The 17,537-nt window shown below is 37.4% G+C and overlaps 1 protein-coding gene across 9 annotated transcripts in view; it reads left to right on the top strand.

Moving 5' to 3' along the window:
- The window catches only part of EVI5 (ecotropic viral integration site 5), a 233,937-nt gene that overhangs the window by 45,395 nt on the left and 171,005 nt on the right, over nucleotides 1-17,537 (top strand). For all 9 annotated transcript variants that reach the window (XM_058538530.1, XM_058538529.1, XM_058538527.1 and 6 more), the window contains one exon: nucleotides 7,503-7,732. In XM_058538530.1, coding sequence (XP_058394513.1) covers nucleotides 7,584-7,732 — 149 coding nt within the window. In that variant the 5' untranslated portion in view covers nucleotides 7,503-7,583. The remainder of the gene's footprint in view (nucleotides 1-7,502; nucleotides 7,733-17,537) is intronic.

The raw sequence follows: 17,537 nt of genomic DNA, 5'->3' as shown, positions 1-17,537 counted from the left end.
CCCTGAACTAACATCTGTTGCCAATCTTCTCTATTTTTGTATGTGGGTTTCCGCCACAGCATGGCCACTGACAAGTGGTGTAGATCCACACCTGGGAAACGAACCCAGGCCGCTGAAGCAGAACATGCTGAACTTAACCACCTGGCCACCGGTCCACCTCCCACCCCACGTCCCCCCACCCCCCGGCACATTTTTTTTTTATAGTAGCCATGCTAATATATGTTAAGTGGTATCTTATTGTGGCTTTGGTTTGTATTTCCCTAATTGGTGATGTTCAGCATCTTTTCATATGCTTATTGCACTTATTGGCCATTTGTATATTTTTGGAGAAATGTTGTTTCAAGTCCTTTGCCAATTTTTTAATTGCGTTGCTTGAGTTTGTCGGCGTTGTTGATTTTAGAAGCTTTTTAATAATATTCTGCATATAATCCCTTATCAGATATATGATTTGGAAATATTTTCTTCCATTCTGTGGGCTGTCTTTTCACTCTGTTGATAGTGTCCTTTGATGCACGAAAGTTTTAATTTTGATGAAATCCAGTTTATCTAATTTTTTCTTTTTTGTCTGTGCTTTTGGTATCATATTTAAGGAATCATTGCCAAATCATTGTCATGAAGCTTTTCCCCTGTGTTTTCTTCTAAGAGTTTTATAGTTTTAGCCTTTATGGTTAGGTCTTTGATCCATTTTGAGTTAAAGAGGTAAGTCTTTTAAATGATCTTTACTTGGATTTCTTATCTCTAAAATGAAGACATTGTCTGTCCTACAGAATTGTGAGTGAGCATTAAATGAGTTAATATTAAGCGATATGAAAATCCTAAAAAATAAAATGCTAAATTGCTGAATTAGCCTTGATATTGTAAAATAAGGTAACCCAACAATGATAAAAAAATAACCACAACAGCCTAATTATTTGAATTGTACCAGTTTTTTTCTTCATTTAATAAAATCAAGTGAAGTTAGTGTCTGTTTGAAGGCAATTTTGGAAAGTAAGGTTTGTTGTATAGTAAAGTTCTAACCAACTTTCTGGAACATCCAGCCTTCAGGAAATCAGTCTGAATCAAGAATTCTCAAGAATAAAGATCATAGTGGTGGAAATGAGACTATTTTGCAGCTCCTAATTCTTCATCTCAGATGCTCCTCAACCCACTGTAATCTGGTTTCTGCTTCCTTCACGGTGAAATGGACTCACTGAGGTCATTAGTGACCACATCCATTGCCAACTTTTGGTCTTGCTCACTCTTGTTAGGGACTACATCCAATTTTCATTCTACTCTTAGTAACTTTCTGACCTTGTATAAGTATTTTGGATCTAAAATTGGAATCTCTAAAAGTAGTCCTTAATCCCATTTACAATTGCATCAAAAAGAATAAAATACCTAGGAATAAATTTAACAAAAGAGGTGAAAGACCTGTACGCTGAAAACCATAAGACACTGATAAAAGAAATTGAAGACAATACAAATAAATGGAAAGATATACCATGCTTGTGGATTGGAAGAATTAATATTGTTAAAATGTGCATACTACCCAAAGCAATCTACCTATTCATTGTAATCCCTATTAAAATACCAATGGCTTTTTTCACAGAGCTAGAACAAATATTCCTGAAATTTGTATGGAACCACAAAGTACCCCAAATAGCCAAAGCAATCTTGAGAAAGAACAATAAAGCTGGAGGTATCACGCTCCCTGATTTCAAACTGTACCACAAAGCTGTAGTAATCAAAACAGTGTGGTACCGGCGCAAAAACAGATGTATAAATCAGTGGAACAGAATAGAGAGCCCAGAAATAAACCCACGCCTATATGGTCAATTTACAACAAAGGAGGCAAGAATATACCAATGGGGAAAAGACAGTCTCTTCAGTAAATGGGGTTGGGAAAACTGGACAGATAACATACAAAAGAATGAAATTGGACCACTTTCTTACACAATATACAAAAATAAACTCAAAATAGATTAAAGATTTAAATGTAGGACCTGAAACCATAAAACTCCTGGAACAGCACGTAAGTAGTAAACTCTTTGACATCAGTCTTAGTGATATTTTTTTAGATATGTTTCCCCAGGCAAGGGTAACAAAAGCAAAAATAAACAAATGGGACTACATCAAACTAAAAAGCTTTTGCACAGTGGAGGAAACCATCAACAAAACAAAAAGGCAACCTACTGAATGGGAGAATATATTTGCAAATGATATATCCAATAAGGGATTAATATCCAAAATGTATAAAAAACTCATACAACTCAATATCAAAAAAACAAATAATCTGATTAAAAAATGGAAAGAGGACCTGAATAGACATTTCTCCAAAGAAGACAAACAGATGACCATCAGGTAAATGAAAGGGTGCTCAACATCAGTAATCATCAGGGAAATGCAAATCAAAACCACAGTGAGATGTCACCTCAGACTATCAGAATGGCTATTATCAAAAAGACAACAAACAACAAGTGTTGGCACGGATGTAGAGAAAAGGGAACTCGCATACACTGTAGGTGAGAATGTAAATTAGTGCAACCACTACGGAAAACAGTATAGAGGTTCCTCAAAAAATTAAAAATAAGTCCGGCCCCGTGGCTTAGCGGTTAAGTGCTCGCCCTTCACTACTGGCGGCCCGGGTTCGGATCCTGGGCGTGCGGGTGCGCACCCACGCACTGCTTGTCCGGCCATGCTGAGGCCACGTCCCACATACAGCAACTAGAAGGATATGCAACTATGACATACGACTGTCTACTGGGGCTTTGGGGAAAAAAAAACGAGGAGGATTGGCAATAGACGTTAGCTCAGAGCCGGTCTTCCTCAGCAAAAAGAGGAGGATTAGCATGGATGTTAGCTCAGGGCTGATCTTCCTCAAAAAAAATAAATAAATAAATTAAAAATAGACCTACCCTATGATCCAGCAATACTACTTCTGAGTATTTATCTGAAGAAAACAAAAACACTAATTCGAAAAGATATATGCCCACGTGTTCACACGCACACACACATATACATACACACACACATATATACACAATGGGCTATTATTCAGCCATAAAAAAGAATGAAATCTTGCTATCTGCAACAACATGGATGGATCTAGAGGGTATTATGCTAAGTGAAATAAGCAGACAGGGAAAGAATAGTACCATATGATTTCACTTATATATGGAATCTAAAAAAACAAAACAAAACAAAACAAATGAACTAACAAACAGAAGCAGACTCATAGATACAGAGAAGAAATTGGTGGTTGCCAGAGGGGAGGGGGGTAGGGGGAAAGGCAAAATAGTGAAGGAGTTAAGAGGTACAAACTTCTAGTCATAAAATAAGTAGGTCATGGGGATGTAGTGTACAGCATAGGGAATAAAGTCAACAATATTGTAATAACTTTGTAGGATAACAGATGGTAACTAGTCATATCAGGGTGATCATTTTATAAGTAAATGTCGGATCACTATATTGTATGCCTGAAACTGATACAATATTGTATGTCAACTATACTTCATTAAAAAGTAGTCCTTTTTGGGAGTTTAGAGCATCCTTATAAGTTCTAATAAAATACAAAGTGATAAAGGAACTGTGATTGTTTCTCATGGGAGATCCTATTCAAATATTGTAGTAATATCTAAGGCTTTTACTAAACTTATTTATATTTATTTATTATTTTATTAAGATTTTACTTTTTTAGAGCAATTTTAGGTTCACAGCAAAATTGAATGGAAAGTACAGAGATTTCCTATATCCGCCCTGCCACTCACATGCATACCTTTCACCATTATCAACATCCTCCACCAGAGTGGAATATGTGTTACAGTTGATGAACCTACGTTGACGCATCATGATTACCCAAAGTCTGTAGTTTACATTACAGTTCATTCTTGGTGTTGTACATTCTGTGGGTTTGGACAAATGTATAATGACACGTATGCATCATTATGATATCTTACACAGTTGTTTTCACTGCCCTAAAAATCCTCTGTGCTCTGCCTGTTCATCCCTTCCCTCCCCTCAGCCCCTGGCAACCGCTGATCTTTTTACTGTCTCCATAGTTTTGGCTTTTCCAGAGTGTCATATAGTTGGAATCATGCATTATGTAGCTTTTTCGGATTGACTAAGCCCTTTTAAAATTGAGATATAATTCACATGCCATAAAATTCACTCCTTTAAACTGTACAGTTTAATGACATTTAGTGTATTCACAAGGTTGTATAACCATCACCACGGTCAAATCCCAGAACATTTTCATCTCTCCACAAAGAAACCCCGTACCCATTAGCAATCAATCCCCAACCCCCGTTCCCCAGCCCGTCAAAGCCACTGATCTACTTTCTGTTTCTGGATTTGCCTATTCTGGACATTTTATATAAATGGAATCATACAATATGTGGCCTTTTGTGTCTGATTACTAAGCTTTTTAAATGATGGCTTTAACCTTTTCAAAGTATGTTCATGTTTAAAAATAAATGCATAACACCTCTATGACAGGAACTTTGTGACGTAATTGCATTGTCAGATAGTTACTATGTCTTCATGACCTCAATTTACCATAGGATGAGGGAAAGGGGTTTAGAGGGGGCAGGGTGGAGATTTTGAAAAGTAGAGTTAAAGGAAAAATGTCATCATATATGAAAAATAATTCAGTCCTGTGGGATTTCTAGAACCATGAGTATTAAATGTTATTAAAGTGCAACTGCAATTAAATACTCCAATTACATTTAAGAATTTAAAATTTGAAGATGGGTTGTTGAGCCTCCAATAGTTATAGATGAAATCTCATTTCAGCAAGGTTGAAAGGATGCCAGGATTGTGCTCTTCGTTATTCCAAACTCTTTAAATGGAAGCCTGTTGCTACAGTGTGCAGAAGGGGTATGATAAATTTGTTTGTTTTAATAAATTAAAGCAAGTAGTAGGTGTCTTTTCCCTTTACTGTGATTAACTTGAGTAGAGAATTTTTGTATAATGGAAATGTAAAGCATTAATTCTTGAAAGTTGTATGTTTGAAATTAATGGTTGGTATTAGTGAAGAGTAACATTTTTCTATAAATTTTACGTGTTAAGTTTTCTATTTTAAAATATAATGTGCTCGGGCCGGCCCCGTGGCTTAGCGGTTAAGTGTGCGCGCTCTGCTGCTGGCGGCCCGGGCTCGGATCCCGGGCGTGCACCGACGTACCGCTTCTCCGGCCATGCTGAGGCCGCGTCCCACATACAGCAACTAGAAGGATGTGCAGCTATGACATACAACTATCTACTGGGGCTTTGGGGGAAAAAATAAATAAATAAAATTATTTAAAAAAATATATATAAAATGTGCTTTTGGGATGCAAATTAGTGCCATCTTCACAATTGAATTTGTAGTAGTAACTATGTAGAGAAGATCAATAGGATAACAAATCACAGTAGGCTATCTTCACAGTTGTCTATCATGGCTCCTACCATTTCCTAGCACAAAGGAAGTTCTGGCTGAATTATTCTTTGCTTCCTATCTGGCTTTTTGCCCTGATCAACTAAGCTACTGGTCTATGCGATGGTGAGGACTTCTTTTGCCTGGAAGCCTAAATAATCTGTCCCATGCTTCTTTTCCTTGGCTCCCATGCTTCATCTTGCTTGTCTTTCTTGGGAGTGCTTTCCTTGATGGTAAGAATCCCCTGATCCCTTCTATAATGTCATTCCCAAGGGAAGTAAGTTCTAAAAGGGTAAAGTTAATGGAAAAAAGAAATGAGAGGTATCCTTAGGTTTATAATAAAACTCTTGTTCCCTATTCAGTGCTTGTAATCAAATCTTTGTCTTCCTGGAAGTTCCAGCCTCATGTTAAGTGGCTTAACTATGACCTTAGTATCTCTTTTCCATTTTTTAAAAAAAAATTTATTTATTTATTTATTTTTTTCCCCAAAGCCCCAGTAGATAGTTGTATGTCATAGCTGCACATCCTTCTAGTTGCTGTATGTGGGACACGGCCTCAGCATGGCCAGAGAAGCAGTGCGTCAGTGCACGCCCGGGATCCGAACCCGGGCCGCCAGCAGCGGAGCGCGCGCACTTAACCGCTAAGTCACAAGGCCGGCCCTCTCTTTTCCATTTTATCCTTTCCCTACATTGAATTTTCCTGCTGGGTTGAGATGGAGGAAGTGGGGGCAGAGGGATAGAAAGAGAGAGTCCTGTATGTATTGAGGTGAGGAGGAAGGCCTTGGGCAGCAACCTATGAGGGAGAGCTGTATCTGCTAAGACAGTCTGGGTGGGATTTTTATTTGTATGTATATGTTGGTGTTTTAATTTTCGTGTGTATGAATTGCTACATATAACCAAGGGTAGCTGAGTATATGCTGATTCAGAAAATAATTTGTAGTGCTGTAGCCATTTACCTATTGAATAAAATTTAAGGTCTTCTCAGGACATAAAAGCATTCATAGTTTTTAGCTTTTGTATGTCTAAGCACTTCACAATCAAGAAGCTCTTTTTATCATAGTTTTTTAAAAAGTACAATCTCTTAAAAAACCTATTATACCTTATTTTGTAAACTCATATTAAGAATGTCTAGTGTTTTATAGGTATTCAAATATGGTTATTGTTAACATTGTTTTTCATTACTGAAGTGATAATGCCTTGTTTGAATATTATTTATGTATATTTTGTCTTTCAGCTGAATTTGTTGTATACATATCTGCTTAGGAAGTTGGTATGATTTATATATGGACATATGTATAATTCGTTGAATCTTCGAGATGGTAGGGGTCTTAAAGGTTGTTCTAGTCCTGGTTGCCAACCTAAAATGGAAACTCATCTTCAGCCAGCTCTTGACATTTGGCTCTTATACTTGCTGCTCTATTGTAGCCATTGGTGGGGAATGTCAACTCTTTCTGGGCAGTCCATTCTATTTCTGAAAAGTTCTAGCTATTTGAATATGGTACCTTGAATCTCTCTCACTCTAACTCAACCATATATCATGGGTCTTGTTACATCTTATTTATGCTAAGCAAACCCAGTTTTTGTTGAATTGTTAGTCATGTTACAGGATTTCCCTATCCTCATCACCTAATGGACATGTTTTAACTCCTTGACTTTTAAATGGTTCTGACTACAACCCCAGTAAAGAATACATTTTATATTCCAACTCAGTACACCTATACATATATATACATGTACTCTATAGTTTTAATACATATACATAACTGAAACAAAAATTTCATAAGACAGCATATTTTTACACTGACATTTTCTGCCCTTTTCCATTTTTAAAAAATGCTGGTGTTACCTATTAAATTGATTTTATCACTCCCAGAGGGATTTCAGCCTGAAGTTTAGAAAACACTGTTCTAGTTTGTTCGTGCTGCAGAACTAAAAATAAACAGTTTCCAAAAGCTGAATGTTAGGATAATTGTTGCTAAAACAGATTTTATCTATATCATCTCAAAGAGAATATTCTGATGGTGGTTATTAAGTAAAACTTAACAAGATTATCAAGTTCTTGTTAGTGAATACAGTAAAACTAACATATATGCAACTTTTATTTTTATCCTTAGGTGGCGACAGAAAAGGTTGCAGAAAAGCTGAGTTCTACTCTCTCATGGGTGAAGAACACAGTATCACATACAGTCAGTCAAATGGCCAGTCAGGTGGCAAGTCCATCTACTTCGTTACACACTACATCCTCATCTACCACACTATCAACACCAGCCCTTTCACCATCTTCCCCATCACAGTTGAGTCCAGACGACTTAGAACTCCTGGCTAAACTGGAGGAACAAAATAGGTGAGTAAGGTTGCTTGGCTTTTCTCTCTCCAATTGTCATACAAACTCAACCATTCATATGGTTGAATATATGCCATATTCAAAATTTTTTTAATTTAATTAATTTATTTATTCTTTCTCCCAAAGCCCCAGTAGATAGTTGTATGTCATAGCTGCACATCCTTCTAGTTGCTGTATGTGGGACGCGGCCTCAGCATGGCCGGAGAAGTGGTGCGTCGGTGCGCGCCTGGGATCCGAACCCGGGCCGCCAGCAGCAGAGCGCACGCACTTAACCGCTAAGCCATGGGGCCGGCCCCATGTTCAAAATTTTATTTTATTTTATTTTATTTTATTTTATTTATTTATTTATTTTATTGATGTTTTAATGGTTTTTAACATTGTGAAATTTTGGGTTGTGCATTTTTGTTTGTCCATCACCATATATATGACTCCCTTCACCCCTTGTGCCCACCCCCCACCTCCATTGCCCCTGGTAACCACAGTACAGTTTTCTCTGTCCATGTGTTGGTTTATATTCCACATATGAGTGAGATCATACAGTGTTTGTCTTTCTCTTCCTGGCTTATTTCACTTAACATAATACGCTCCAGGCCCATCCATGTTGTTGCAAATGGGACGATTTTGTCTTTTTTATGGCTGAGTAGTATTCCATTGTATATATATACCACATTTTCTTAATCCAGTCGTCAGACGAGGGACACTTAGGTTGCTTCCACTTCTTGGCTATGGTGAATAACGCTGCAATGAACATAGGGGTGCATAAGCCTCTTTGGATTGTTGATTTCAGGTTCGTTGGATAGATTCCCAGTAGTGGGATGGCTGGGTCATAGGGCATCTCTATTTTTAATTCTTTGAGGAATCTCCATACCGTTTTCCATAGAGGCTGCACCAGTTTGCATTCCCACCAGCTGTGTATGAGGGTTCCTGTTTCTCCACATCCTCTCCAACATTTGTTGTTTTTTGTCTTGGTGATTATTTGTTTTGGTGAGGAAGGTTAACCCTGAGCTAACATCTGTTGCCAATCCTCCTCTTTTTGCTGAGGAAGATTGGCCCTGGGCTAACATCCGTGCCCATCTTCCTCTTCTTTATATGTGGGATGCCTGCCACAGCATGGCTGATAAGCAGTGTGTAGGTCCGTGCCAGGGATCTGAACCCGCAAACCCCGGGCCGCCGAAGTGGAGCATGCGCACTTTACCACTATGCCACCAGGCTGGCCCCAATATTCAAAATTTTAAATATTTTCTCATATTAAGAATGTTTATTTTCTAGTTTTTGGCTCCTTGTTTATCAAAATTGCTTAACAAAAGTATTCGAGTCTTTTTTGGAGGAGTCGGTCTTAAAACTAAAGTTGGACTAAAATTTTCTTCTGGCTCAGATAGCACTAGAGATTTGTTTTCTTAATATAGAAAATACCCTAAATTCTTATTAACTTTTAGAAAATTTTTTAAGGCAAAGAAAAATACCAGCTTTGTTTTAAACTCTCTAAATAGTCTCCTTTTGTTAAGTTGTAAAATAATATAATTTAGGATAGATATCTGATTTGTGGTTTAGAGTGGAAATCTCATGAATTTATTCATGGAAGGCAAAGTGTCCTTTTTCTCTTATTGGATATGAAATAGTTATTTACTCTGCTAGGAATGTGTACTCTGGAACCTGTGTGCCCCTTCACCATATTATCATCAGAAGCTTTTTAGGGCATCAGCCACAAAAGAATTATTGGAAGAGCACCCTTTTGTGTTCAGTCAAGATGTGTACCACCACTGGCTTTAAGGATAGTAACAGAGATAATTTCTTACAGCTTTTGTGATATATCATTGAGATAATAAAGTACACACACTTAAGGTGTACAATTTGATAAGTTTTGACATATGTATATACCTGTGAAATTATCACCAAAATCAAGAAAACGAACGTATCCATTATCCCCCTTCTCACCTCCAGGTAGCCACTGATCTGCTTTCAGTCACTATAGATTAGCTTGCATTTTCTAGAATTTTATAGAAATGGAATCATACAGTATGAACTCTTTTTTAATGGATTATTTCACTCAGCATAATTATTTTGAGATTCATCCATGTTGTAGCACATATGCATAGTTCATTCCTTTTTATTGCTTAGTAGTATTCCATTGTATGCATATATCACAGTTTACTTACTCATCCATTGTTACGAAATGCTATAAACATTTGTGTACAAACCTTTGTATCAATGTGTGCTTTTATTTCTCCTGGACAAATACCTAGGAATGGAATGGCTGGTTTATATGGTATGTGTACCTTTAACTGGCAGACTGTTTTCCAAAGGACCTATATGTTTTCACGTTCCCACCATCAGTGTATGAATATTTCAGTTCCTCTACATCCTTGCTGACACTTTGTATAGTTAGTCTTTTTAATTTTAGCCATTCTAATAGGTATTGGTATCTTGTGGTTTTAATTTGCATTTCCCTAATGGTGTTGAGCATCTTTTTATGTGCTTGTTTGCCATTGATATATCTTCTTGGATAAAATAGCTATTTGAAATTTTTCCCCATTTAAAAAAATTAGGTAGTTTGCTTTTTTTGTTTTTTTTTTTTTGTGAGGAAGATGGGCCCTGAGCTAACTTCCAATGCCAATCCTCCTCTTTTTGCTGAGGAAGACTGGCCCTGGGCTACCATCTGTGCCCATCTTTCTCTACTTTTTATATGGGACGCCGCCACAGAATGACTTGACGAGTGGTGCTTCCGTGCGGAGCTGGGATCCAAACCTGCGAACCCCAGGCCGCTGAAGCGGAGGGTGCGCTCTTAACCGCTTGCGCCACCAGGCAGACCCTGTGCCATCCTCTTAACTTTCTGGTGTGATATCAGACAGTGCTCTGCTGCTATTCACAGGGTTTTCATGGACAAGTTTTTTGGAAGTGGGTGGCCAGGTCCTTCTTCCTAGTCTGTCAGTCTGGGAGCTCCGCTGAAATCTGTCCACTGTGGGTGACCCTGCTGGTATTTGAAATACCAGTGGCATAGCTTTCAGCATCACGCAGCTGCCACAGCTTGACAACTGACAGATGAGTGGTATGGTTCCGTGACTGGGAAATGATCCTGGGCAGCAGCGTGGTGTCACTGAGAGTGCTAAGCCTTAACCACTAGACCACCTTACAAGTTAATACCATATATAAATATATTCTGAATGTTACCTCTGCTCAGCTTTAAAAAAAAATTTATTGCTGAGATAGTTGTTGAAATTTCTGCTTTAACAAGACCTGTCCTCAGGCTTGATCACTTCTTGTTGACATGGAGACAGAAAATAGAGGCATGAAAAAATTTTCCTAGAAACAGGATTTAGGAGCTAGGAATTTTGAACCTGGCCCAAATGAGCCACATAGAACAGAACTTAATATTAGCCCATGCAAACCTGGTGATAGAAATTGCCCACTTCTGATTATCATTTCCTAGAAAGTACTTTTAAAGGGTTTTCTTTGGCTCTCAGCATTTGATGGGTAAGGTAGAAAGCTCAGTGTGTCATATGATGAAAAATTTATGTGGGTTTCATGTGTGTATGTAGGTGTTGGTTTTGACTTTTTGCCCCTTTGCTTACTACATTTTAAAGATTTTGAGCAAAATCTCTTGGTTGAGGTTTTGGGAGGACACAATCTTCTACCATAAACGTAGATTGGCAAAGTTTCTTGGTTGAGTGAATTTGGAAGAGGGTTATGAAAGAGCAAAGCGGAGTGTTAGATTGTATGAAGGAAGTTATGTGCAAATAGGTCCTCAGAGAAAAGAAAATCACAAGGGCCATTAAAGAGTGCAAAAGGAGGTATGGTGTGGAAAACTTAGTGGGCTATGAAGCTAGAGCAGGACTGGCAAAGTAAAGCACTCACAGATAGTGCTAAAGGGTATAAAGGATTTGTAAGTTTTGAATTGGTTCTTAAAGGGCAAAATAGTTTTCAGAAAAGATAACTTGGTGCTGAGTTTGTAAGTGACCAAAGTTGAATTTATTTTTTATGGTTGTGATCAATAATTATTGTGTAACTAAAATATACAAAGTACTATATTAAAAATTGTTGTGAATGAGGTATATGTATAGATAAACTTTTTTCCAAATAATTCACAATTTACTCCGGAACACCAGATGTACTTGGTGTCTATGTTAACAATTAAAGAATAGTTACTAGAGTTGGTTAAAGATGTTCAGGAAAGAGATTTTGACAAGTAAGAATTTGAAGAAATAAAAGGAGCAGAAGGTTGTTACCCTTTGTTCTTGTGTGGAATTACTCAAAAATTTGTCCTTTTTTGAGTTCACATTTTGTGTCTTCCTCTCTCTCTTTTTTTAAATTATTAAAACCCAGAATCCATGGGAAAGGATTTTTGTGTAGAGCGTAGTGACATCTTGTTTTGCCTTAGGAGAACAGTGTGGCGAAAAAACACATCTCTCCACTCTAATAAAAAATAAAAAGACAAACACTAAGATCTAACCCTTCTCTCTCTGTTCTGCCCTACTGCCCCATCAGTGTGTTAAGTCCAAGGAAAAATTGTAGAATGATAACTTAAATGTTCTCTGACCACTACTGTGATTTGTAATGTTAGATGTGCAAGTTATATACCTAAAGTAAAAATTATGAGACACAACTACTACTTTTAACAGGGAGGTGCTTTTATTTAGGTTTTTTCCTTCTCCTACCCGAATGTAGATGAGTCTCTGGTTATTTTACTTAACTCTTTGATTCAGAAAGTATAAAAATGGCAGTATTTTAGAAAATTAAAATTTAAGAAACACGAAAATATCAAATTCCATAAGAAACTTTTCCTTCCCATAGTTTCGCTGCAGTTACCACTTTTTGTTTTATTTTTAAAAATTTTTATTTATTTTTTTGGTGAGGAAGATTAGCCCTGAGCTAACATCCATTGGCAATCCTCCTCTTTTTGCTGAAGAAGATTGGCCCTGGGCTAATATCTGTGCCCATCTTCCTCTGCTTTACATGTGGGACACCTGCCACAGCATGGCTTGATAAGCAGTGCGCGGGTCCATGCCCGGGATCCGAACCTGTGAACCCCGGGTCGCCGAAGTGGAGCGCGCGAGCTTACCCACTGCGCTGCTGGGCCGGCCCCAGTTACTGGTTTTTAAAAATAAGTGCATGTGACAACCTCAAAAAGATGTGAGGAAATGGTTCAATACAATGTCAAAGATCTGTTTGATGAAAGTTAATAATTGATAGTCTTAAAGTTGAAATGGGACAGCTATTTTTTTCTGTGTGTTAAATGTGCTTTTCTTTTTTGTTTCAAAAATACAAAGGCTTTGGCAGAGATGAATTTACAAAGGTAAGGTTCGAGTGTAATAGCAGTGCATTTTAATTAAGGAGGGGAATGTTGCTAATTTAAATTTTGAATGGGCCATCATTTGTGTAGTTTAAAAGTTTGGCATTTTGCAACTATGTTTGTTTCCTCTTACATTCTATTATTTGGAATCAGATTTTTGGGGGTGAAATATGAGAATGAGGAAATAGAAAGGGTTCTTTTAAACTAAAGTAAATGTATTTTATGTTTTTTTTTTTAATATGGTAAGCAGGAATCTTTGAAACCTTAATTTATATATCTCTGTATCTTACCAACATCTAAATCTGCACTGTCCAGTATGATAGCCACCAGTCATATGTGGCAATTGAGCACCTGAAATTCGACTAGTCTAAATTGTGATGTGCTGTAAGAGTAAGATATACACCAGATTTTGAACAGCTGATTTGGAAAAAACGAATCTCATTAACTTAAAAATTTTTGATTACATATTAAAATGATATTTTGACTATATTTGATAAAATAAATTATTAAAATTAATTGCACCTGTTTCTTTTTACTTTAAATGTGGCTTCTAGAACATTTAAAATTACGTAAGGGACTTGCATTGTATTTCTGTTGGACAGTGCTGATCTAGATGATCTGACTTTCGTCTTACACTGTAATTTTACCACCGCAGCATTAGCTTATTTTTCCTCAGGATAATACAGCCATGAACGTTAAGGAAGTAAAAACCTCCCGAGCAAAACAGGTATTTTCAAGTCTCTGTGTTAAAAATTCATGTATTTTTAATCATAGGAGAAACCTTTAGATCTTCATTCGAACTCTTTATTTGTTTTCTTTTCATTGAAGATTGTTTTAAATTTTTTATCAGTTGTCTGGTTTCCTGAGGAATTTGATGATATAATTAATTAGAAGAATATTGTGTACTGCTCTTTCTGTTGCAAACTAGGTTAGCTTCAGATTGTCTCTTTTTAAATTAAGAAATCCAAGAAGTTAATCTGCTATGCTTCTCTGGGGAATGTCTGTATAAAGTAATCTCCAAACCATCAGTTTCTGATCAGGATATTTGGGAGGGGGCTGTAAGACTCAGATATTCACCTTTTCTGAGACCTCATCTTAAAGAAACAAAAGCAAGAGAAAAACCCCTGTGCTTTTAGAACTAGTGAGATCTCTGTCATTTGGGGATCTCTCTTCTGAGTTGTCTTTGATTTGTTTCCCGTGTTAATTCCTTGTGTTTTCTCTTACTTCTCCCTTCTTTGTTTCTGTTGCTCTGAGCCACGAATTTGTGCTTGATGATGATTATGTAAAACGGTGTGACTCCTGCCTGAGTCAGGATATATTTTGTTGCTACTGATTTCTTTCTTTTAGCTAGCAAGTTGCTTTCTCCCTGCATGTTCATACCTGTTTCTTTGGTGTAATGTTACAAGAGAGGTTTGAACCCCATGTGTGAAAAGTTGCTCCCTCTGCAGTAAAGTGCCAGTGTATTGAGCTTTCTTGAGTGTTCTTCTCATATGCCAGTTTTCCTCCTTAGCTTTCTTAGATCCTTCCTTAGCTCTTTATAAATTATCTTAGCAATTTACACATTACCAAATGGCATGTTGACCTGTTGCTGTTGTATCCTGCTCTCTTAGTTCCGGTATTCATAGGAAAGCATTATGCTGAGTACTATCAGCTGTTCGCAACAATTGCCAAATTTCTATTTGTTAGTGTTACCTCTCTTCTGAGCTTCAGACCCATCTTTTCAACTTCTGTGCTTTTTTTAAAGATTTTATTTATTTATTTTTCCCCCCAAAGCCACAGTAGATAGTTGTATGTCGTAGCTGCACATCCTTCTAGTTGCTGTATGTGGGACGCGGCCTCAGCATGGCCGGAGAAGTGGTGCGTCGGTGTGCACCCGGGATCCGAACCCCGGGCCGCCAGTAGCGCAGCGCGCGCGCTTAACCACTAAGCCACGGGGCCGGCCCATCTGTGCTTCTTATCTACATGGATGTCCCCCCAGTCACTTCAAGCTCCAGATACCCAAAAGAGAACCCATTCTTTCTCCTCTCCTCCTTTGTATCTTTCAGTCATAGTATTATAGAACAAATACGTGTTGCCACATACAAGCTAGTCTTTTTTTCTCTCATATGCCCATCATAAAGTGCACACTCTGCATTTTCCTTAGATAGGTGGCCCTTGGTGAAGAGAAGGTTCAATTCTCAGTAGCAAAGATATGGTGAAGGTAATCTGTCTAAGATAAAACCTGAATTATTCTCTGTGTTGTCATATTCCCTTGTTCTCAATTTAGTCCCTAGTCCTGTTCATTAGGGAACTAGAAATGCTTTCTCTTTGCCAAGTCTTCTAAGTTTCTGGAAGCAAGCAATCCTAGACTTTCTTCCTCCTTGATACTATTTGAAATCCAACTGATAATTGGCTTTAGCACTCCCACTTCAGATAATATGGGGCTGTAGCCATTTTGATTGCTGCCCTTAGAGCTGGAGCTACTCTAACAGAACTTGGAGTTGCTTAGTTACCAGACTGAGGATTATGTATTCCCCAGTTAATAGAGATCCAACCTGGGATGTCTTAGTCTGACAGCATTCTGGGAGGATGAATAATTTTGGGCTTATGAATTACTGTTATAGCAGGGGCAGATAAGAAATGGCCAGGAGGCCACACAAACCTATGGGAAAAACCTTGGATTACAGCATACAATATTCCTGCTGGGCCAGTGTTCTTCTCCTTTAATCTGGTAAATTTCTTCTTATTTTAGTCATAAGGAAATTCTGATGGGGCAGGAAGGTAGTTTCCGTTTTTGCAATAAATCCATGCAAGGCAGTGAACTCATGTGCTCTAGGAAAAGGAAAATAAGTGAATAAACTTTGAATAGACTTCTCAATAGCCCGTGGACCTATGAGTAACGCTGTATTACCATTTTCCCAGTTGCCAGGCTCAAGTCTCTGGAAATTGTTGATATTTTCAGGCAGTGTGCGCCCTCCACTGCCATGTCAGAATATTTTAATTATATTGAAACTGGGTGACAACCTGTTTAGGAGTCTTCCTGAGTTGTTTCATCACCACTGTTAGCAATAAAGAATAAAAATGTATGATTCTAACTACACATTCTATAACGTCTACATATTCTTAATGAATATGTAAATTGTTTTCCTGCATACCATGACGGAGTAGCTCAGTGGGGAGAGACTTGATAGTATCAATTCAAGTATTACTTCTTCTGGAAAATGTTCCACCTGTCTCAGACAGAAGGACTTCTTCATTATACATATAGCATTGAAAAAAAATTCTGAAGTTTTTCTTTAGAAAATTCTAAAATTTGCTAGAATGACCAACAAATTTGAAAAGGAAGAAATGAAGTAATGTTCATACCTTCCTTTCTTTACAAAGTAGATGCACTCAATGTATCAGATACAGTTCTTTACAGGGGCCGGCCTGGTGGTGTAGTGGTTGAGTTCGCACGCTCTGCTTCAGCTTACTGGGGTTTGTGGGTTTGGATCCCGAGTGTGGACCCATGCACCACTTATCGGGCCATGCTGTGGCAGGTGTCCCACATATAAAGTAGAGGAAGATGGGCACAGATGTTAGCCCAGGGCCAATCTTCCTCAGCAAAAAGAGGAGGATTGGCAACAGATGTTAACTCAGAGCTACTCTTTCTCACCAACAAAACAGACAAAAACCAAACAAACAAAAGAAACCAGTTCTTTACAAAATAATAGTCATGGTTTTAAAAAAAGTTCTGAAGGGCTTCCAGTAATAAGCAGTAGTTTCTCACCTAATTCTTACTGCCCCTGGTGTCATTAACCAGAGACAATATTTTTAATAAATTATTATAAAGGTAATGTATAATTTGTAATCAAAGAAATGCATAGTTCTTAAGTGTACAGTTTGAGTTTTGACAAATATATATACCTGTGTATAATCCACATGCCTATTAAGACATAGATGATTTCTATCATCTTGGAAAATTCCCATAATCCCAGCAAATTCCCTTGTGCCCTTTCTAGCAACCCTACCCCCATGAAACCTCTCTTCTGATTTTTATTGCCATAGATATATTTCGCCTGTTCTTTTTTAATATAACAGCTTTATTGAGCTATAATTAATGTACCATGTAATTTGCTCATTTCAGTGTACAATTCAGTAGTTTTTCATATATTCAGAGTTGTGCAACCATCACTGGAATTAATTTTAGAACATTTTCATCACGCCAAAAAGAAACCGCATCATGGTGCCCCCAAACAATTACTATAATATCTTCTTTGGAGAAATGTCTATTCTGAATCTTTGCCCATTTTGTAATTGGGTTGTTTGTCTTTTTATTATTGAGTAGTAAGAGTTCTTTATATATTCTATATATAAGTGTCATGGGTTGTAAATAATTTTTCCCATTCTGTGGGTTTTCTTTTTACTTTTTTGTTGTCATCCAGTGAGATACAAAACATTTTTAATTTTGATGAAGTCCAATTTATATATTTTTTTATTTTGTCATTTGTGCTCTTGGTATCATGTTTAAGAAGGGTTTACTTAACCTGAAGTCATGAG

Source organism: Diceros bicornis, chromosome 4 (genome assembly GCF_020826845.1).
Source record: "Diceros bicornis minor isolate mBicDic1 chromosome 4, mDicBic1.mat.cur, whole genome shotgun sequence".
Taxonomy (NCBI): domain Eukaryota; kingdom Metazoa; phylum Chordata; class Mammalia; order Perissodactyla; family Rhinocerotidae; genus Diceros; species Diceros bicornis.
This window is presented reverse-complemented; position numbering and strand designations above follow the sequence as displayed.